The sequence below is a fragment of the Panulirus ornatus genome, chromosome 3, assembly GCF_036320965.1.
Source record: "Panulirus ornatus isolate Po-2019 chromosome 3, ASM3632096v1, whole genome shotgun sequence".
NCBI lineage: Eukaryota > Metazoa > Arthropoda > Malacostraca > Decapoda > Palinuridae > Panulirus > Panulirus ornatus.
Genome location: NC_092226.1, coordinates 29,216,845 through 29,241,975, shown reverse-complemented (window position 1 = coordinate 29,241,975; position 25,131 = coordinate 29,216,845). Strand labels below are relative to the sequence as shown.

At 39.8% G+C, this 25,131-nt stretch overlaps 1 protein-coding gene across 10 annotated transcripts in view; it reads left to right on the top strand.

Moving 5' to 3' along the window:
• Positions 1–25,131, top strand: part of LOC139761740 (uncharacterized) — a 313,003-nt gene that overhangs the window by 92,981 nt on the left and 194,891 nt on the right. For 7 of the 10 annotated variants that reach the window (XM_071686163.1, XM_071686174.1, XM_071686205.1 and 4 more), the window contains one exon: positions 19,777–19,972. In XM_071686163.1, coding sequence (XP_071542264.1) covers positions 19,777–19,972 — 196 coding nt within the window. Of the gene's footprint in view, positions 1–9,083; positions 9,424–19,776; positions 19,973–25,131 lie in introns of those variants that run through there. The other 3 variants (XM_071686218.1, XM_071686213.1, XM_071686226.1) reach the window with 3 other exon arrangements.

The window sequence follows — 25,131 nt, the reverse complement described above, 5'->3', positions numbered from 1 at the left end:
TTGTGCCCCATGTGTTAGCAGAGCAGAGGAACATATTAATGTGTTGATATCCATAAATTTGTCTATGTTATGATCTCTTGTATATGTTATAACTTACTGACAGGATATGGACCATGCGTGAATCATGGATAATGCTTACAAAGTTCTGCACTCAATAAGTTTTACAGGCAGGGGGTCAAAGGTCAGGGTTACAAAGTCTTGTATGCTAAAATCCCACTCAACTTGTGTACATGTCTTACATTTAAATGATGGACATCGACAAAAAACTTGCACCACAGATACTGCATACAGAGTACTACAACTGATGGGGTTTATGAGTCTGGGGACAGAGTTTAAGGTCACAAGCTCTTTTGTACTAAAATGCTACAAAATAATTTTGTGGATGATACCTCAGCACTGGATGACTGAGCATGACCCCATCTCCTGCCACAGGTACTGTATGCAATTCTTCATACCTGACTGAAGTTTTAGAGGGTACGGTCATAGGTCAAGTTCAAAAGTTCTTTAGTGCTAAAAATGTTAGCAAATGTTTGTTTACACAGTTCATCTTATAAGTGGATGTTTGGATATAAACCAGACTTGAACAACAGATACTGCATACAAAGACCTACACCTGATTAGTTAAATTACTTGGGATCAAAGTTCAAGATCAAAACAAGGTCCTGTGTACTGATATTTTACTGAATGCTTCAGTACATGATAATACTAGATGATTGGATATGGCCCAAAATATGTACTGTATATTCTGCATTCAAAGTCGTAAACCTTACGTATAAAGCTTTTGAGGTTTGAATCAAAGATCAAAGTCACAAGGTCATATGTACTAAAATGCTACTAAATCATTGTATACTTAATGTCTGAAAACTAGGTGAATGGTTATGGACCAAACTTATGTTTCAGGTATATTATAAACAGAGATGGCCACAGATTGGAGCATGTTTTTACCAATGTCATTTTGGCTAATTGAAAAGAAAATACAAAGTTTTGCTTCCAATCATGTTTTGGATGTTATTGTCATTTGTCATTATGTTGTATGTACTAAGATTGTACTAAATGCATGTGCTCACAGTATGTGATGATTTGGTTAATGGATATTCACCAAACTTTTACTATGGACACTAGTTGATACAAAGTTCTACACCTGAGAAATCTTTAATCACCTTGGGTCAAAGATCAAATTTACAAGGCCTGTTAAACAAAAATGCTACAGAATGTCCATATGCTCAAAAATATCTTTGTTACTTGAATGTTCACATTGACCAAACTAGGTCCAAAAATACCATGCACAGAGTTCACTTATGGCTAATTGTTGGTTGTTATTGGTCAAAGTCATATGTACTAAAAGCTAGGAAATGTTTGTGTACTCAGTATCTGAAGACTTGGTGAATGGATGTAAATACAAAGATTTAAAATAATGACTGTATATACTTGTGTATTGTTTAAGCTCTTACATACCAAAATATCAGATTTTAAGATTCAGATCAATAAGATCCTTATTTTAGATCTTTCTTTCAAACCACTCGCCATTTCCCGCGTTAGCGAGGTAGCGTTAAGAACAGAGGACTGGGCCTTTGTGGGAATATCCTCACCTGGCCCCCTTCTCTGTTCCTTCTTTTGGAAAATTAAAAAAAAATGAGAGGGGAGGATTTCCAGCCCCCCGCTCCCTTCCCTTTTAGTCGCCTTCTACGACACGCAGGGAATACGTGGGAAGTATTCTTTCTCCCCTATCCTCAGGGATAAATATATATTACAAAACTAAAGGTTTCTGATATAAGATTATTTTGGAGAGGTAGCGCCAAGAACAGATGAAGAAGGACCACATCTGCTCTCATCAATTCTGTAGCTGTCCTTTGTAATGTACCAAAACCTCAGCTCCCTATCCACTCCCAAGCCCTGTTTCAGTCCATTGACAGCACATCAACCCCAAGATACTTGTTAATCCTGTAGTGGAATCAGTAGCAAAACATAGCTTACATAAAGAACATAACTTAGTTAAATGGATTAGATTTTTTTTATCTAACAGAAAATTCAAGATATAGCAAGTGGAACTTGTCAGAGGAGTATACTTTTTCTGGAATTTCTCAAGGAGTAGTATTGACAATTACAACATCCAGCATAGACATGCTGTGCCCATAAAAAACATTGTCTGGTTCCCATATATTTTCAGAGGTAATACATGGCATAGGCTTATTTTTGGGAAAGCATACCAAGCATATGATAGTCTCAGGGAGAAATCATCTTAAATATGGTTACTGAGACTAGTCTTTCTAATTGTGTGGGCACCACCTCAGTGTTCCTCAGGCTGTCTTGAGGGAAGGTTGTTCTTTCTTTGCTCTTCCAGAATGCCATGACCCTCAACTCTACTGAACCTAATAACCTTGCTCTTCTTCACATTTACTCTCATCTTTCTTCTTTCACACACTTTACCAAACTCAGTCACCAGCTTCTGCAGTTTCTCACATGAATCAGCGACCAGCGCTGTATCATCAGCGAACAACAACTGACTCACTTCCCAAGCTCTCTCATCCAGAACAGACTTCATACTTGCCCCTCTTTCCAAAACTCTTGCATTCACCTCCCTAACAACCCCATCCATAAACAAATTAAACAACCATGGAGACAGTACACGCACCCCTGCCACAAACCTACATTTACTGAGAACCAATCACTTTCCTCTCTTCTTACACGTACACATGCCTTACATCCTCAATAAAAACTTTTCACTGCTTCTAACAACTTGCCTCCCACACCATATATTCTTAATACCTTCCACAGAGCATCTCTATCAACTCTATCATATGCCTTCTCCAGATCCATAAATGCTACATACAAATCCATTTGCTTTTCCAAGTATTTCTCACATATATTCTTCAAAGCAAACACCTGATCCACACATCCTCTACCACTTCTGAAACCACACTGCTCTTCCCTAATCTGATGCTTTGTACATCCCTTCACCCTCTCAATCAATACCCTCCCATATAATTTCCCAGGAATACTCAACAAACTTATACTTCTTTAATTTGAGCATTCTTTTTTACCCCCTTTGCCTTTGTACAATGACAGTATGCGAGCATTCCGCCAGTCCTCAGGCACCTCACCATGAATCATACATACATTAAATAACCTTACCAACCAGTCAACAATACAGTCACCCCCTTTTTTAATAAATTCCACTGTAATACCATCCAAACCCACTGCAGACAAAAAACATTATGTCTCTAGCTGTCATGTGTAATGTACTGAAACCACACCTCCCTATGCACATGCAGGCCCCACAGTCCTCTCCATGGTTTACCCCAGACATTCCACATTCCTTGGTTCAGTCCATTGACAGCATGACGACCCCGGTATATCACATCATTCCAGTTTACCCTATTCCTTGCACACCTCTCACCCTCCTGCATGATCAGGCCCCTATCACTCAATATTTTTCACTCCATCCTTCAACCTCCAGTTTGTTTTCCTGTTTCTCCTTGTTTTCTCCGCTTCTGGCACATATATCCTCTTTGCCAACCTTTCCTCTCATTCTCTCCATATGTCCCAACCATTTCAACATTGTTTTCTGCTCTCTCAAACACACTCTTTTTATTACCACACTTCTCTCTGGAGCTGTGGTTTCGGTGCATTTTACATGACAGCTAGAGACTGAGTATGAATGAATGTGGCCTTTGTTGTCTTTTCCTAGCGCTACCTCGCACACATGTGGGGGGAGGGGGTTGTTATTTCCTGTGTGGCGGGGTGGCGATAGGAATGAATAAAGGCAGACAGTATGAAGTATATATGTGTATATATGTATATGTCTGTGTGTGTATATATATGTATATGAGATGTATAGGTATGTATATCTGCGTGTGTGGACGTGTATGTATATACATATGTATGTAGGTGGGTTGGGCCATTCTTTCATCTGTTTCCTTGCGCTAACCTCACTAACGCAGGAGACAGCAATAAAGTAAAATGAAATAAATAAAATAATAAATAACATATACTTCTCTCTTACCTTTTCATTACTTTCTTGATCAAACCACCTTACGCCACATATTGTCCCCAAACATATAATTTCCAACACATTCACCTTCTCCACACAATTCTATCTACAGCCCATGCCTAGCAACCTTATGATATTGTTGGAACTACTATTCCCTCAAGCATACCCATTTAGGCTCTCCTTGATAATGTTCTCTCATTCCACACATTCTTTATTGCTCCCTGAACCTTTGCACTCTTCCCAACTCTATGACTCACATATGCTTCTATGGTTCCATTTGCTGTCAAGTCCATTCACAGATATCTAAAACACTTCACCTCCTCAAGTTTTTCTCCATTCAAACTTACATCTCAACTCACTTGGCCTCAACCCTACTGAACGTAATAACCTTTCTCTTATTCACATTTAGCTTTCTTCTTTCACACCCTCTTCCATATTCAGTCACCAACTTCTGGAGTTTCTCACTCAAATAAGCCACCAGTGCTGTATCATCGGCAAACAATTGACTCACCTACCATGCCCTTTCATCCCCAACAAACTGCATACTTGCCCCCTTCTCCAAAAATCTGGCATTTACCTCCATCACCACTTTATCCAATGAACATCCCTGCTGCAGACCAACCTTTACTGGGAACCAATTTCTCTCATCTCTTCTTACTCATACACACATCTTACACCCTTGATGGAAACTTCTCTGCCTCTAGCAGCTTATCTCCCATGCCATATATTCTTAAAACCTTCCACAAAGCATCTCTATCAACCCTTTCATGTGTTTTCTCCATATCCATAAATACCGCATACATATCCATCCCTTTTTCTAAGTATTTTTCACACACATTTTCCAAAGCAAATACCTGATCCACACATCCTCTACCACTTCTGAACCCACACTGCTCCTCTCCAGCCTGATGCTCTGTACATGCCTTCATCCTCTCAGTCAATACTTCTACCTCTGTTGTTTGACCAGTCACCTCTGTTCCCTTTGCTTTCATACAGTGTCACTATACATGCATTCCTCCAATCCTCAGCTCATCATGATCCATACATACATGAATATCCTTATCAACCAATTAACAGCACAGTCACCCCCTTTCTTAAGAAATTCAACTGCAGTACCATTGACTCCTGCCACCTTGCTGGATTTCAACTTCCACAAGGCTTTCACCACCTTTTCTTTCTTCACAAAACCACTGTCCCTGACTTTGCATACTATCCTGACCAGAACACACTACAACTGCACTTTATTAAATCATAAACTTTTTCTTTGATTCTAAGTGATCATTTACTTCACCCACACGCTGTAAGTATGTAAACAATAGATACAGTAGTATTTATGCTAAAAGCATAATGTTTAATAGCTAGAAAACTCAAATTATCCCCTTGCTTTCCAGACAGATTATATACTGCAGTGGTGGGGACTGAGTTTGGAAGAGTGTGTGAAATGAGAAAGTTGTGAGTAAATGAGAATACAAGCAAGGTTATTAGGTTTGGCAGTGTTGAGGGGCAAGTTAGTTGGGATGAAGTTTGAATAGAGAAAAATTATCATTATTATTATTATTATTTTCTTTTTTTTTATTATTATTTTGCTTTGTCACTGTCTCCCGCGTTGCGAGGTAGCACAAGGAAACAGACGAAAGAAATGGCCCAACCCACCCCCATACACAATGTATATACATACACGTCCACACACACAAATATACATACCTATACATCTCAATGTACACATATATATACACACACAGACACATACATATATACCCATGCACACAATTCACACTGTCTGCCTTTATTCATTCCCACCGCCACCTCGCCACACATGGAATACCATCCCCCTCCCCCCTCATGTGTGCGAGGTAGCACTAGGAAAAGACAACAAAGGCCCCATTCGTTCACACTCAGTCTCTAGCTGTCATGCAATAATGCCCGAAACCACAGCTCCCTTTCCACATCCAGGCCCCACACAACTTTCCATGGTTTACCCCAGACGCTTTACATGACCTGATTCAATCCACTGACAGCACGTCAACCCCGGTATACCACATCGATCCAATTCACTCTATTCCTTGCCCTCCTTTCACCCTCCTGCATGTTCAGGCCCCGATCACACAAAATCTTTTTCACTCCATCTTTCCACCTCCAATTTGGTCTCCCACTTCTCCTCGTTCCCTCCACCTCCGACACATATATCCTTTTGGTCAATCTTTCCTCGCTCATTCTCTCCATGTGCCCATACCATTTCAAAACACCCTCTTCTGCTCTCTCAAAAACGCTCTTTTTATTTCCACACGTCTCTCTTACCCTTACATTACTTACTCGATCAAACCACCTCACACCACACATTGTCCTCAAACATCTCATTTCCAGCACATCCACCCTCCTGCGCACAACTCTATCCATAGCCCATGCCTCTCAACCATACAACATTATTATATTATCATTATTATTATTATTATTATCATTTTTTATATTTTATTTTTTTATTTTGAGGTAGCGCAAGGAAACAGACGAAAGAAATGGCCTAACCCACCCCCATACACATGTGTATACATACACGTCCACACACACAAATATACATACCCATACATCTCAATGTACACATATATATACACACACAGACACATACATATATACATATGCGCACAATTCACACTGTCTGCCTTTATTCATTCCCATTGCCACCTCGCCATGCATGGAATAACATCCCCTCCCCCCCTCATGTGTGTGAGGTAGCGCTAGGAAAAGACAACAAAGGCCCCATTCGTTCACACTCAGTCTCTAGCTGTCATGCAATAATGCCCGAAGCCACAGCTCCCTTTCCACATCCAAGCCCCACAGAACTTTCCATGGTTTACCCCAGACGCTTCACATGCCCTGATTCAATCCATTGACAGCACGTCGACCCCGGTATACCACATCGATCCAATTCACTCTATTCCTTGCCCGCCTTTCACCCTCCTGCATGTTCAGGCCCCGATCACTCAAAATCTTTTTCACTCCATCTTTCCACCTCCAATTTGGTCTCCCACTTCTCCTCGTTCCCTCCACTTCCGACACATATATCCTCTTGGTCAATCTTTCCTCACTCATTCTCTCCATGTGCCCAAACCATTTCAAAACACCCTCTTCTGCTCTCTCAACCACGCTCTTTTTATTTCCACACATCTTTCTTACCCTTACATTACCTACTCGATCAAAGCACCTCACACCACATATTGTCCTCAAACATCTCTTTTCCAGCACATCCACCCTCCTGCGCACAACTCTATCCATAGCCCACGCCTCGCAACCATACAACATTGTTGGAACCACTATTCCTTTAAACATACCCATTTTTGCTTTCTGAGATAATGTTCTCGACTTCCACACATTCTTCAAGGCTCCCAGGATTTTCGCCCCCTCCCCCACCCTATGATTCACTTCCGCTTCCATGGTTCCATCCGCTGCCAGATCCACTCCCAGATATCTAAAACACTTTACTTCCTCCAGTTTTTCTCCATTCAAACTTACCTCCCAATTGACTTGACCCTCAACTCTACTGTACCTAATAACCTTGCTGTTATTCACATTTACTCTTAACTTTCTTCTTTCACACACTTTACCAAACTCAGTCACCAGCTTCAGCAGTTTCTCACATGAATCAGCGACCAGCGCTGTATCATCAGTGAACAACAACTGACTCACTTTCAAAGCTCTCTCATCCACAACAGACTGCATACTTGCCCCTCTTTCAAAAACTCTTGCATTCACCTCCGTAACAACCCCATCCATAAACAAATTAAACAACCATGGAGACATCACACACCCCTGCCGCAAACCTACATTCACTGAGAACCACTCGCTTTCCTCTCTTCCTACACGTACACATGCCTTACATCCTCGATAAAAACTTTTCACTGCTTCTAACAACTTGCCTCCCACACCATATATTCTTAGTACCTTCCACAGAGCATCTCTATCAGTTCTATCATATTCCTTCTCCAGATCCATAAATGCTACATAGAAATCCATTTGCTTTTCTAAGTATTTCTCACATACATTCTTCAAAGCAAACACCTGATCCACACATCCTCTAGAACTTCTGAAACCACACTGCTCTTCCCCAATCTGATGCTCTGTACATGCCTTCACCCTCTCACTCAATACCTTCCCATATAATTTACCAGGAATACTCAACAAACTTATACCTCTGTAATTTGAGCACTCATTCTTATCCTCTTTGCCTTTGTACAATGGCACTATGCAAGCATTCTGCCAATCCTCAGGCACCTCACCATGAATAATACATACATTAAAGAACCTTACCAACCAGTCAACGATACAGTCACCCCCTTTTTTTTAATAAATTCCACTGCAGTACCATCCAAACCTGCTGCCTTGCCGGCTTTCATCTTCCGCAAAGCTTTTACTTCCTCTTCGCTGTTTACCAAATCATTTTCCCTAACCCTCACACTTTTGCACACCACCTCGACCAAAACCCCCTTTATCTGCCACTCTTATCATCAAACACATTCAACAATCCTTCAAAATACTCACTCCATCTCCTTCTCACATCACCACTACTTGTTATCACCTCCCCATGAGCCCCCTTCACTGAAGTTCCCATTTGTTCCCTTGTCCTACGCACTTTATTTACCTCCTTCCAAAACATCTTTTTATTCTCCATAAAATTTAATGATACTCTCTCATCCCAACTCTCATTTGCCCTCTTTTTTATTTCTTGCACCTTTCTCTTGACCTCCTGTCTCTTTCTTTTATACATCTCCCACTCATTTGCATTTTTTTCCAGCAAAAATCGTCCAAATGCCTCTCTCTTCTCTTTCACTAATAATCTTACTTCTTCATCCCACCACTCACTACCCTTTCTAATCAACCCACCTCCAACGCTTCTCATGCCACAAGCATCTTATTATTATTATTATTATTATTGTTATTATTATTATTATTATTATCATTATTATTATTTTTTTTTTTTTCATTATTATTATTATTATTATTATTATTATTATTATTATTATTATTATTATTATTGTAATGATGAATAATAGAAATTGTTGCTTGATTTCATTTCAAGTGAAACTTAGAGGATGTGTTTCCTGTATGTTTTGATAAGGGTAGCTTGTGTGACTCTCCCACCATTGCACCATATTCGTCTTTGAGAAACTAGGAGATAACTTGAGTTTTCTATATATCAAACATTCTGCTTTTAGTATAAATACTACTGGATTTATTGCTTACATATTTAAAGTGTGTGGGTTGAGGTAATTGATCACTTTAAATCAAAGAAGAGTTTTTGATTTATTTCTTCTTGGAAACTGTTTGAAATATTTCAGAAAAATGCAGAATCAGGATTCAGTGGATAATTGTGAAAGCATATATAACAATGATAATGCAATTATTTTCAATAACCTGATAAAGTTCAACAAACTAATTGAGTAAGTATTCCTTTTTTTATTTAGCTGAAGCAGGTAATAGTAATGCTGTTTTCCTGTGGGGTGGGGTTGCAGCAGGAGTATATGAAAGCAAGCAAGTATGAATATGTACATGTGTATGTATGTATTGTCTGCATGTGTATGTATATGTTGATATGTATATATATATGTATATTCCTATGAGTCCATGGGGAAAATGAAACACGAGAAGTTCCCAAGTGCACTTTCGTGTAATAATCACATCATCAAGGGAGACACAGGAGAGAAATATGATGATGTGATTATTACATGAAAGTGCACTTAGGAACTTATCTTGTTTCATTTTCCCCGTGGACTCGTAGGAATATCTTGATCATGCACAAAATTGTGATCCTTTCCAACATATATGTATATGTGTGTATGTGGGCATATGTGGGAGTATGTGATAGAATGTAAGAAAGTAAATTCTTGATTAATATGGGTAAAACTGAACGTTGATGGAGAGAGATGGGTGATTATTGATGCATATGCACCTGGGCATGAGAAGAAAGATCATGAGAGGCAAGTGTTTTGGGAGCAGCTGAATGAGTGTGTTAGTGGTTTTGATGCACAAGACTGGGTTATAGTGATGGGTGATTTGAATGCAAAGGTGAGTAATGTGGCAGTTGAGGGAATAATTGGTATACATGGGGTGTTCATTGTTGTAAATGGAAATGGTGAAGAGCTTGTAGATTTATGTGCTGAAAAAGGACTGATGATTGGGAATACCTGGTTTAAAAAGCGAGATATACATAAGGATATGTATCTAAGTAGGAGAGATGGCCAGAGAGCGTTTTTGGATTACGTGTTAATTGATAGATGCACGAAAGAGAGACTTTTGGATGTTAATGTGCTGAGAGGTGCAACTGGAGGGATGTCTGGTCATTATCTTGTGGAGGCGAAGGTGAAGATTTGTATGGGTTTTCAGAAAAGAAGAGAGAATGTTGGGATGAAGAGGGTGGTGAGAGTAAGTGAGCTTGGGAAGGAAACTTGTGTGAGGAAGTACCAGGAGAGACTGAGTACAGAATGGAAAAAGGTGAGAACAAAGGAGGTAAAGGGAGTGGGGGAGGAATGGGATGTATTTAGGGAATCAGTGATGGCTTGCGCAAAAGATGCTTGTGGCATGAGAAGTGTGGGAGGTGGGTTGATTAAAAAGGGTAGTGAGTGGTGGGATGAAGAAGTAAGATTATTAGTGAAAGAGAAGAGAGAGGCATTTGGACGATTTTTGCAGGGAAAAAATGCAAATGACTGGGGGATGTATAAAAGAAAGAGGCAGGAGGTCAAGAGAAAGGTGCAAGAGTTTACGTGAAAAAGAGGGCAAATGAGAGTTGGGGTGAGAGAGTATCATTAAATTTTAGGGAGAATAAAAAGATGTTCTGGAAGGAGGTAAATAAAGTGCGTAAGACAAGGGAGCAAATGGGAACTTCAGTGAAGGGCGCAAATGGGGAGGTGATAACAAGTAGTGGTGATGTGAGAAGGAGATGGAGTGAGTATTTTGAAGGTTTGTTGAATGTGTTTGATGATAGAGTGGCAGATGTGGGGTGTTTTGGTCGACGTGGTGTGCAAAAAGAGAGGGTTAGGGAAAATGATTTGGTAAACAGAGAAGAGGTAGTAAAAGCCTTGCAGAAGATGAAAGACGGCAAGGCAGTAGGTTTGGATGGTATTGCAGTGGAATTTATTAAAAAACGGGGAGGCTGTATTGTTGACTGGTTGGTGAGGTTATTTAATGTATGTATGATTCATGGTGAGGTGCCTGAGGATTGGCGGAATGCTTGCATAGTGCCATTGTACAAAGGCAAAGGGGATAAGAGTGAGTGCTCAAATTACAGAGGTACAAGTTTGTTGAGTATTCCTGGTAAATTATATGGGAGGGTATTGATTGAGAGGGTGAAGGCATGTACAGAGCATCAGACTGGGGAAGAGCAGTGTGGTTTCAGAAGTGGTAGAGGATGTGTGGATCAGGTGTTTGCTTTGAAGAATGTATGTGAGAAATACTTAGAAAAGCAAATGGATTTCTATGTAGCATTTATGGATCTGGAGAAGGCATATGATAGAGTTGATAGAGATGCTCTGTGGAAGGTATTAAGAATATATGGTGTGGGAGGCAAGTTGTTAGAAGCAGTGAAAAGTTTTTATCGAGGATGTAAGGCATGTGTAGGTGTAGGAAGAGAGGAAAGTGATTGGTTCTCAGTGAATGTAGGTTTGCTGCAGGGTTGTGTGATGTCTCCATGGTTGTTTAATTTGTTTATGGATGGGGTTGTTAGGGAGGTGAATGCAAGAGTTTTTGAAAGAGGGGCAAGTATGCAGTCTGTTGGGGATGAGAGAGCTTGGGAAGTGAGTCAGTTGTTGTTCGCTGATGATACAGTGCTGTTGGCTGATTCATGTGAGGAACTGCAGAAGCTGGTGACTGAGTTTGGTAAAGTGTGTGAAAGAAGAAAGTTAAGAGTAAATGTGAATAAGAGCAAGGTTATTAGGTACAGTAGGGTTGAGGGTCAAGTCAATTGGGAGGTAAGTTTGAATGGAGAAAAACTGGAGGAAGTAAAGTGTTTTAGATATCTGGGAGTGGATCTGGCAGCGGATGGAACCATGGAAGTAGAAGTGAATCATAGGGTGGGGGAGGGGGAGAAAATCCTGGGAGCCTTGAAGAATGTGTGGAAGTCGAGAACATTATCTCAGAAAGCAAAAATGGGTATGTTTGAAGGAATAGTGGTTCCAACAATGTTGTATGATTGCAAGGCGTGGGCTATGGATAGAGATGTGTGCAGGAGGGTGGATGTGCTGGAAATGAGATGTTTGAGGACAATATGTGATACGAGGTGGTTTGATCGAGTAAGTAATGTAAGGGTAAGAGAGATGTGTGGAAATAAAAAGAGCGTGGTTGAAAGAGCAGAAGAGGGTGTATTGAAATGGTTTGGGCACATGGAGAGAATGAGTGAGGAAAGATTGACCAAGAGGAGATATGTGTCAGAGGTGGAGGGAACGAGGAGAAGTGGGTTGACCAAATTGGGGGTGGAAAGATGGAGTGAGAAAGATTTTGAGTGATCGGGGCCTGAACATGCAGGAGGGTGAAAGGCGTGCAAGAAATAGAGTGAATTGGATTGATGTGGTATACCGGGGTCGACGTGCTGTCAATGGATTGAATCAGGGCATGTGAAGCGTTTGGGGTAAACCATGGAAAGTTGTGTGGGGCCTGGATGTGGAAAGGGATCTGTGGTTTCGGGCATTATTACATGACAGCTAGAGAATGAGTGTGAACGAATGTGGCCTTTGTTGTCTTTTCCTAGTGCTACCTCGCACACATGAGGGGGGAAGGGGATGTTACTCCATGTGTGGCGAGGTGGCGATGGGAATAAATAAAGGCAGACAGTATGAATTATGTAATTATGTACATGTGTATATATGTATATGTCTGTGTGTGTATATATATGTGTACATTGAGATGTATAGGTATTTATGTTTGCGTGTGTGGACGTGTATGTATATACATGTGTATGTGGGCGGGTTGGGCAATTCTTTCGTTTGTTTCCTTGTGCTACCTCGCTAACGCGGGAGACAGCGGCAAAGCAAAATAAATAAAAAAAAATATATATATATATATATATATATATATATATATATATATATATATATATATATATATATATATATATATATATATTGATATTTATTTATTTATTTTGCTTTGTCGCTATCTCCCACGTTAGCGAGGTAGCGCAAGGAAACAGACGAAAGAATGGCCCAACCCACCCACCAACACATATATATACATACACGTCCATACACGCAAATATACATACCTATACATCTTAATGTATACATATATATACACACACAGACATATACATATATACACATGTACATAATTCATACTGTCTGCCTTTATTTATTCCCATCGCCACCTCGCCACACATGGAATAACAACCCCCTCCCCCCTCATGTGTGCAAGGTAGCGTTAGGAAGAGACAACAAAGGCCACATTCGTTCACACTCAGTCTCTAGCTGGCATGTAATAATGCACCGAAACCACAGCTCCCTTTCCACATCCAGGCTCCACAGAACGATCACTCAAAATCTTTTTCACTCCATCTTTCCACCTCCAATTTGGCCTCCCACTTCTTGTTCCCTCCACCTCTGACACATATATCCTCTTGGTCAATCTTCCCTTACTCATTCTCTCCATGTGACCAAACCATTTCAAAACACCCTCTTTTGCTCTCACAACCACACTCATTTTATTTCCACACATCTGTCTTACCCTTACATTACTTACTCGATCAAACCACCTCACACCACATTTTGTCCTCAAACATTTCATTTCCAGCAAATCCACCCTCCTGCACACAACTCTATCCATAGCCCACGCCTCGCAACCATACAACATTGTCGGAACCAATATTCCTTCAAACATACCCATTTTTGCAATTTTCGCCCCCTCCCCCACCCTGTGATTCACTTCCGCTTCCATGGTTCCATCCGCTGCCAAATCCACTCCCAGATATCTAAAAGGCTTTACTTCCTCCAGTTTTTCTCCAATCAAACTTACCTCCCAATTGACTTGACCCTCAACCCTACTGTACCTAATAACTTTGCTCTTATTCACACTTACTCTCAACTTTCTTCTTTCACACACTTTACCAAACTTAGTCACCAGCTTCTGCAGTTTCTCATGAATCGGCCATCAGCGCTGTATCATCAGGGAACAACAACTGACTCACTTCCCAAGCTCTCTCATCCACAACAGACTGCAACCTTGCCCCTCTTTCCAAAACTCTTGCATTCACCTCCCTAACAACCCCATCCATAAACAAATTAAACAACCATGGAGACATCACACACCCCTGCCGCAAACCTACATTCACTGAGAACCAATCACTTTCCTCTCTTTCTACACATACACATGCCTTACGTCCTTGATAAAAACTTTTCACTGCTTCTAACAACTTGCCTCCCTCACCATATATTCTTAATACCTTCCACAGAGCATCTCTATCAACTCTATCATATGCCTTCTCCAGATCCATAAATGCTACATACAAATCCATTTGCTTTTCTAAGTATTTCTCACATACATTCTTCAAAGCAAACACCTGATCCACACATCCTCTACCACTTCTGAAACCACACTGCTCTTCCCCAGTCTGATGCTCTGTACATGCCTTCACCCTCTCAATCAATACCCTCTCATATAATTTCCCAGGAATACTCAACAAACTTATACCTCTGTAATTTGAGCACTCACTCTTATCTCCTTTGCCTTTGTACAGTGGCAGTATGCAAGCATTCTGCCAATCCTCAGGCACCTCACCATGAATCATACATACATGAAATAACCTTAGCAACCAGTCAACAGTACAGTCACCCCCTTTTTTGATAAATTCCACTGCAATACCATCCAAACCTGCTGCCTTGCCGGCTTTCATCTTCCACAAAGCTTTTACTACCTCTTCTCTGTTTACCAAATCAATATCCTTAACCCTCTCACTTTGCACACCACCTCAACCAAGACACCCTATATCTGCCACTCAATCATCAAACACATTCAACAAACCTTCAAAATACTCACTCCATCTCCTTCTCACATCACTGCTACTTGTTATCACCTCCCCATTAGCCCCCTTCACTGAAGTTCCTATTTGTTCGCTTGTCTTATGCACTTTATTTATCTCCATCCAAAACATGTTTTTATTCTCCCTAAAATTTAATGATACTCTCTCACCCCAACTCTCATTTGCCCTCTTTTTCACGTGAACTCTTGCACCTTTCTCTTGACCTCCCGGCTCTTTCTTTTATACATCTCCCAGTCATTTGCATTTTTTCCCTGCAAAAATCGTCCAAATGCCTCTCTCTTCTCTTTCACTAATAATCTTACTTCTTCATCCCACCACTCACTACCCTTTCTAATCAACTCACCTCCCACACTTCTCATGCCACAAGCATCTTTTGCGCAAGCCAGCACTGCTTCCCTAAATACATCCCATTCCTACCCCACTCTCCTTACGTCCTTTGTTCTCACCTTTTTCCATTCTGTACTCAGTCTCTCCTGGTACTTCCTCACACAAGTCTCCTTCCCAAGCTCACTTACTCTCACCACTCTCTTCACCCCAACTGAAAGTGGATGGAGAGAGATGGGTAATTATTGGTGCATATGCACCTGGGCATGAGAAGAAAGATAATGAGAGTCAAGTGTTTTGGGAGCAGCTGATTGAGTGTGTTAGTAGTTTTGATGTATGAGACCGGGTTATAGTGATGGGTGATTTGAATGCAAAGGTGAGTAATGTGGCAGATGAGGTAATAATTGGTATACATTGGATGTTCCTTGTTGTAAATGGAAATGGTGAAGAGCTTTTAGATTTATGTGCTGAAAAAGGACTGGCGATTGGGAATACCTGGTCTATAACGAGAGATATACATAAGTATACGTATGCAAGTAGAAATGATTGCCAGAGAGCGTTATTGGATTACATGTTAATTGATAGGCATGCGAAAGAGAGACTTTTGGATGTTAATGTGCTGAGAGGTGCAACTGGAGGGATGTCTGATCATTATCTTGAGGAGGCGAAGGTGAAGATTTGTAGAGGTTTTCAGAAAAGAAGAGAGAAAGTTGTGTTGAAGAGAGTGGTGAGAGTAAGTGACCTTGGGAGGAGACTTTTGTGAGGAAGTACCAGGAGAGACTGAGTACAGAATGGCAAAGGGTGAGAACAAAGGACATAGGGGAGTAGGAGAGGAATGGGATGTATTTAGGGAAGCAGTGATGGCTTGCACAAAAGATGCTTGTGGCATGAGAAGCATGGGAGGTGGGCGGATTAGAAAGGGTAGTGAGTGGTGGGATGAAGAAGTAAGATTATTAGTGAATGAGAAGAGAGATGCATTTGGACAATTTTTGCAGGGAAATAATGCAAATGAGTGGGAGATGTATAAAAGAAAGAGGCAGAAGGTCAAGAGAAAGGTGGAAGAAGTGAAAAGGAGGGCAAATGAGAGTTGGGGTGAGAGAGTATCATTAGATTTTATGGAGAATAAAAAGATGTTTTGGAAGGAGGTAAATAAAGTGCGTAAGACATGTGAACAAATGGGAATTTCAGTGAAGGGGGCTAATGGGGAGGTGATAACAAGTAGTGGTGATATGAGAAGGAGATGGAGTGAGTATTTTGAAGGTTTGTTGAATGTGTTTGATGATAGAGTGGCAGATATAGGGTGTTTTGGTTGAGGTGGTGTGCAAAGTGAGAGGGTTACGGAAATTGATTTGGTAAACAGAGAAGAGGTAGTAAAAGCTTTGTGGAAGATGAAAGCTGGCAAGGCAGCGGGTTTGGATGGTATTGCAGTGGAATTTATTAAAAAAGGGGGTGACTGTATTGTTGACTGGTTGGTAAGGTTATTTAATGTATGTGTGACTCATGGTGAGGTGCCTGAGGATTGGCTGAATGCTTGCATAGTGCCATTGTACAAAGGCAAAGGGGATAAAAGTGAGTGCTCAAATTATGGAGGTATAATGGATTGAACCAGGACATGTGAAGCATCTGGGGTAAACCATGGAAAGTTCTTTGGGGCCTGGATGTGGAAAGGGAGCTGTGGTTTCGGTGCATTATTTTATGACAGCTAGAGACTGAGTGTGAATGAATGTGGCCTTTGTTGTCTTTCCCTAGCGCAACATTGTGCACATGCGGGGGGAAGGGGTTGTTATTTCATGTGTGGCGGGGTGGCGATGGGAATGAATAAAGGCAGACAGTATGTATTATGCACATGTGTATATATGTATATGTCTGTGTGTGTATATATATGTATACGTTGAGATGTATAGGTATGTATATTTGCGTGTGTGGATGTGCATGTATATACATGTGTATGTGGATGAGTTGGGCCATTCTTTCGTCTGTTTCCTTGCGCTACCTTGCTAACACGGGAGACAGCGACAAAGCAAAATAAGTAAAAATATATATTATATTGTTAAAGAGAGTTCTAAGTGTTTGCCACAACCATAGTACCTCCATAGTCCACTAGGTACACAGTAAAGATGGAGCTAATCTTTTAGTGTGCTTCATTGCATTTTTGCCTGACCTTTCTCTGTATATAGTTGCTTTAAACATTTTAGATGAATCTTTTTACTAAATATGAATTGCATCAATAATTGTCATGTATACAAATGTCATTGGTTTAGAGTACACTTGATTGCTTTAAGGAAGCTCTATTTTGTCATATACGGCTTTTTGATTTTATATCACTCTCATTCTTAATTGAGTTTCAGGGTGGTTACCAAAGTGTCAGAAATTCACCATAAAACTGCATTCATAATTTGTTCTTATATATTACTTTTTCATTATCAGATGATGATACATTTTCTAGATGCAGCACTAAAACCTTGAAATCCATACTGGATAGAGAAAGATTATAATTTTCTCAAGAGTGCACAATATATGTTAAAAACTATTCTCTTGTAAATCACACATAAACTGCCTCTGCTAAGAAAGGAAACAACTAAACAGTTATGGAAAAAATAAACTTGAATACTAGCACGCATTATAAGATATCACTATGTATATGATAAGTGAAGGATAATCTTGGAGAAATGAAAAATTTCTGATGAAAAATGTGAGCTGTAACAATGACATGATTTTTTGTTTGTATCTACTATTTCAGTGTAGAGTATGATAATGATAATAATTGATACAGTATTATGTACATAATGAATGATACATACCTGAATCTAAAGAAAAACTTGGCTCATATCAAAGTCTTTGGTCTGATGCCCATAGCCACATAAAATGTTTTTCACATCAGTTGAATGTGGTCTAAATCTGGGAGGTTCAGCCTTATACATTTTCAGTCTAATGCTATTTTTGTACAGACACTTTTGTAGCTGAGCTGGTAGGTATAAGTTTATCTGATGTTTTTACTTCTTCATCACCCAGTAGTACTTCTGAGGCATCAGACTCATCGATATCCTCAAACTCACTCCCATTCTCACTGATATGCTGCCAAAATGGCTTAAAAATCTACATCAAACACAGGCCTCTTCTTGCCACTCATGATTACTATGAGAAAATGAAACATTATGGGAAAGTAAGAGCACATATGTAAAAGTACTGTTTGGTTGCTTAGTTTACAACCTCAGGCCTTTGTCAGCATAGATTTGAAATTACACTGTAAACATGAGAGTTAAAAGACACATGTTGAATGGCTACTCACTCAGCATAATCAGTCAGGTGATTGAATAAACAAATACTAAATAATGTGCTCCTTACATAAGTCAACTATCCAAAACTTCTGGCATTTTTATGCCTTTAAGAGGATGTAAAACTTGTGTATAAATATCACAAGATAATATAACATCTGTAACATGTTAAAAAAGAATGAAAGGTGAAGCTCAAATATCACACTGATATCAATGCTGATAGAAGAAAAAAGTAAACATGAAGATTAACTTGTCATTCATTTTACCACCTCATTACAAAGTTCCTGTCTTATATTTGTATATCAGATGATAGTTATTATAATACTAAATGCATAGGTGAGGTATAACATACAGAAACAGTAATTCATCAGTTGATTTAATCTCAGAATACAGAGCTATTTACTGCATCAGCAGTATATAAATCTACCTATCTATCTATATCTCTGACTCCCATTCCCTATTTTACTCATAGATGGCAGCATGCAATAAAAGAAAAAAAAGAAAATGTAGCAATGTTTTTAAGGATGTGAGGGTATTCCAACTTATTGCAGTAGAAGAAAAAGTTTTTGTGAAGCAGTGGGGTAAATCTGCTTCCCACATCAAATGACTATGAATATCTAAATGAATATAGCCACTTTAAGCACCAAAAGGAATTTTATTTTTTTTGGTCTATAAGCACATTAATATTTCATGCTATATTGTGTCATTATTATTTGCTTTCTTAAATTTGTGCAAATAATTATTATTATAAACCTGATAATAGTTATGCTTTTTATTGAATGTTTAACAAGCTCTTCTCTGGCATTAGATGTTATGATGAAATTTTGCATAATAGATTTTGACATTGTTTAATGTAAACTCAATATAATCAGAAGCTAGAAATATCAAGAATCTTGCCAATATTGTTTTGAAATTAATCTAGAATTGATATTAGTGCAAGGAGTCACATAGAAAACTAGGTAAGATTTATCTGAATCAAATGATGACAAACAAGGGCAGATAATGGATGTAGTTTTTGGTTACTATTCAATTTATAGATCATCTGCAATTTGAAGTAAGGAGGTAGACTAAACTATATTGCACAGAATGTATGGATGAATTACCTCATACTATGATTTGCTTTGCTACACTTTTAGTAGAACATGCTGATTGTTTCGTCTTATTCTCAACAGTGATATTCAGCGAACAAAGAACCCTTCTGGATATATTTCACAAGGAGGTTGGCAGAAACAACTTAATCAGCAAGAAGTGAAAAATGATGTCGATACAGAAGAATCTGTAACAGACAGTGATGATGATGATGATTTTTCTGAAGATGATTTTGATGATGACGAAGAACAAGAATCAGCTGGCTTACCACCACAGGAGGTGAGTCATTGTTTGAACTTAGTAGTGTACTGTAAGCAGATGGCCTAATTTTTTTCAAATAGAAAAGTACTTGATGGATATTGATAAGAAACCTTAAGGCTGTACTCACGCTGGTTGTCATTTTTTTGTTTTGTGTTTGTGTCAGGAGTGATAAGTATAAGTGTCTTATTTGGACCTGCAGAGATGCATCATGTTGCTTGAATTGTTTAGTAAATTCATGAATGGTTTTCTTGGTGATGACACAGACATAGAGGTTTACAACAGAAGAAATTGGAAAAGATTGTGGCCAAGGGTGTTTCTGTATAGAGACATTTCTTTTGTGATATAATAACTGAGTTACATATATTTCCTAGAGGTTATGTAGTGGTATGAGGTAGATTGGAAAATGTATTATAATCTATTTTTTAACAAAGACTCTGTGCATGTATGACTAAAGAAAGACACTGATTATTGGTAATGGACCATAACCATGAAAACAGATTTTTAATTATGTACAATGATCCCTCACAGTGCTACTTCTTTAGATAGATGGAACAAACCACTTACTCTGTAATATTTCTCATACTTGTTTGCTACTTCCCACATGAGTGAGGCAGCATTAGGGACAGCCCCTGTACTCATATCCACTCTGTAACCATTATGTATAATTCATTGAAACCAGGCCCCACCATCACAGGCAAGCCTTGCTGACTGTTTCATGGTTTCCTCTTACCACTTCACATACACTGGTTCAGCCCATCGACAGAATGTCACCCCTTGTTTACCACAGTGATTCATCTCATTATGTCTCATGCATGCCTGTCACCATCCTGAATGTTCAGTGTTCAGGCGATGACACCTGAAAGCCTCCTCCACTATATTTTTCTGTTTCTTCAGAGTGGTGGGAATGAAAATGATGTTTGATAAAGAGGATGCTCTTTCAAGTATAACTCAAGGAAAGGTATTAGCATCAATTCTTTTTATGATTATCTCAGGGGTTAGAGGAGAAAGAATACTGTACATGTATCCCCTGCATGTCATAGATGAGTAAGTGGGATGGGAGCAAGGGGCTGGAAATTCTCCCCTCCTGTATTACTATCCAAAATAAGGAACAGAGGAAGGAGCAAAGCAAGGATGTTTTCCTCTAAGGTTCAGTCATATTTTCTAGGTGCCACCTCATTCCTGTGGATTATAGCAAACATGTATGAAGAAAGAAGAGAAACTGTTAATGATAATGACATCAGGCATAAATGATGCAAGAAGGAGTACAGTTATGTGTCTTGCAGATGACACAAGAATGAATAAAGCAGGAGTAGAGAAAGAACAAGAAAGCTTACCAAATGACCTGGATATAATCTACAAATGGGCAGAAAAGAACCTGTTAGAATTTGATTTGGGGAAAAATTTGAACAAATGAGTCATGGAACAGTTAATAGTCCCATGCATGCCTGTCATCCTCCTGAATGTTCAGGCCATGACACCTCAAAGCCTCCTCCACTATATTTTTCTGTTTCCTCAGAAGTTGTGAAGAAAACCCAAAAGACATAACAATTATAATGAAAAACTTGAATTCAAGGAACACACTGGTAAGATAGTATACTGGTAAGATAGTATTTTCAAGCCAAATAGTTAATTGCATGATAATGAGAACCTTACAATCATGGAGATAAAACAGTGATGACAATGTTTAATGTGTACATGAGAAAGCAAGTTGTACATTACTGTGTTGTATGGTCACCATTCAGACAAATGAAGAGGAGCAAGTTAGAGAATTCAGAAACACTTCTCAAGCAAAATTGATAGCTTAGAACAGTGGTTCCCAACCTGCATGGTACCCCCCTTGTGAGTGCTTTTGAAACTGAGGCGAGTGGGGAAGACTAGGGGTGGAAGGGGGCACTCAGAAAATTCATTGTGCTTGATTCAGAAACTTGAAAACAGTAAAGATACAATATGTATCAGAATTTTTCAGTTGATTGTAGTTCAACATCAGACTGACATATTAATAGTCAAAGGTGTTTCATATTTTTCATTGTGGCATACTTATTTGCAGTCTCCCACATTAGCAAGGTATTGTCAAACAGACAAAGAATAGGCCTCAGTTGCTTACATCCATTATCTGGCTGTTATGCATAATGCATGGAAACCACAGTCCCCTAACCACAACCAAGCCCTTGGTTTCTCCAGGCTGCTTCATACACCATGATTCAGTTCATTAAGAGCTTGTTTCCCTCTGTACACCACATCACTCAAATTCACTCTATCCTCTGCATGCCTATCTTGCTTCTTCTTGCTCAGATTCCAACCACTGAAAATCATATTCATCCCATCCTTCCATCTCCAACTTGGTCTCCCCTTTCTGCTTGTTTGCACTTCTGACACGTTTATTCTCATTGTCAATCTCAGCTCACTCATTCTGTCCATATGTCCAGACTATTTTACCACACCCTCTTCAGCTCTTTCAACCATGGTCTTATTAACCACATCTCTCTCAAACCCAGTCATTACTTACTTGGTTGACCCTCCTCATACCACATTTCATCCTTAAACATTTAATTTCCAACACATTCACTATCCTCCATACATTCTCATATATAGCCCATGCCTTGCATCTGTGCAATATCTTTCGGACTAACGTACCTTCAAACATACTCATTTTGCTCTCCCTGATAGTGACCTTATCAGTGCTCGCAGAACCTTTACCCCCTCTGACTCACCTCCTCTTCCATGGCTCCTTTCACTGCCATGTCCACTTTCAGGTAACTAAAACACCCAGTTTCCTCCAAATTTTCTCTGTTCAAACTCACACCCCAACTAACATGTCTTTTTTGGATTGCTAAACCTAATAACACTCACCCCCAAACCCAGACACAAGCCTCTGCAGTTTGTCACTTGAATCTACTGCCTTTTCATAAACAAATGACTGATTCATTTTCCAGGCCCCATACCCACTACAGAGTTCATACCTGTCCTGCTCTCAAAACCATTACATTTACCTCACTCACCACCCAATGCATAAACAGACAGCCATGGTGATATCAGACACCCCTGATGCAGACCCATCTTTGCCTGGAAACATTCACCCTCTCCACCTACTTGCACAACCACTTTATTTTCTTGATAAAAACTCCTTACAGCTTTTAATGGCTTTCCTTCCAGGCCATGTATTCATAACACCATCCACAAGTCATCTGTATCAACTCTGTCATGTGCTTTCTTTAGAACCATTAATGCGACATACAAATCCTTTTGTTTCTTACACACATTCTTCAAAGAAAGCTCCTGATCCACCCATCCTTTACAAGTCTTGAAATTACATTGTTCTTCCCCAGTCTCCTGCTGTATGCATGACACCACACTCTCAGTCACCACTTTTCCATACATCTTAACAGGTACACTCAACTAAAGTTTACCTTTGTAATTTGACCACTCATCTATTTCCCCCCTTGCACTTAAACATTGGCATTGTATATGCATTCATATAATCCTCAGGCACTTTGCCATGATCCATACTTACATTGAAAATTTTAACTAACAAGTCAACAACACAATCACCCCTTTTTTAAAGAAATTTTTATAAGATACCATCCACTCCAGCTGCCTTGCCACATTTCATCTTATGCAAGATTTTCACAACCTCTTTCCTCTTTATCAGACCACTTGCCATGACTCTGTCACTTTTATCACATACTTCTCTGAGCGAAACATTCTACATCTGCCACCCTTTCATGAAACACAATCAGCATTCATTGAAAGTACTTGTTTCATCTCCTTCTCACCTTGTCGTTACTTCTCCATTTGTCCCCTTCACTGATGTTCCCATTGGTCTCTTTTTCTTATGCCATTAACCTCCTTACAAACATCTTATTTTCCTTGGAGTTTGTTGACACTTAATCACCCCAACTCTCCCTTGCCTTCATTTTCAACCCATGCACCTTCTTCTTAACTTAATGCTGATGTAAACATTATATTCATTTATTTATTTTGCTTTTTCGCTGTCTCCCGCGTTAGCGAGGTAGCGCAAGGAAAACAGACGAAGGAATGGCCCAACCGACCCACATACACGTCCACACACGCAAATATACATACCTATACATCTCAACGTATACATATATATATATATACACACACAAACATATCCATATATACACATGTACATAATTTATACTGTCTGCCTCTCTTCATTCCCATCGCCACCCTGCCACGCATGAAATAACAAACCCCTCCCCCCTCATGTGCGCGAGGTAGCGCTAGGAAAAGACAACAAAGGCCACATTCGTTCACACTCAGTCTCTAGCTGTCATGTAATAATGCACCGAAACCACAGCTCCCTTTCCACATCCAGGTCCCACAGAACTTTCCATGGTTTACCCCATACGCTTCACATTCCCTGGTTTAATCCATTGACAGCATGTCGACCCCGGTATACCACATCGTTCCAGTTCACTCTATTCCTTGAACGCCTTTCACCCTCCTGTATGTTCAGGCCCCTATCACTCAAAATCTTTTTCACTCCATCTTTCCACCTCCAATTTGATCTCCCACTTCTCCTCGTTCCCTCCACCTCTGACACATATATCCTCTTGGTCAGTCTTTCCTCACTCATTCTCTCGATGTGACCAAACCATTTCAAAACACCCTCTTCTGCTCTCTCAACCACACTTTTTTATTACCACACATCTCTCTTATCCTATTATTACTTACTCGATCAAACCACCTCACACCACATATTGTCCTGAAACATATCATTTCCAGCACATCCACCCTCCTCCGCACAACTCTATCCATAGCCCATGCCTCACAACCATATGATATTGTTGGGACTACTGTTCCTTGAAACATACCCATTTTTGCTTTCTGAGATAATGTTCTCAACTTCCACACATTCTTCAATGCTCCCAGAACTTACTCCCCCTCCCCCACCGTAAGATTCACTTTCACTTCCATGGTTCTATCCGCTGCCAGATCCACTCCCAGATATCTAAAACACTTCACTTCCTCCAGTTTTTCTCCATTCAAACTTACCTCCCAGTTGACTTGTCCCTCAACCCTACTGTACCTAATAACCTTGCTCTTATTCACATTTACTCTCAGCTTTGTTCTTTCACACACTTTACCAGAGTCAGTCACCAGCTTCTGCAGTTTCTCACACGAATCAGCCACCAGCGCTGTATCATCAGCGA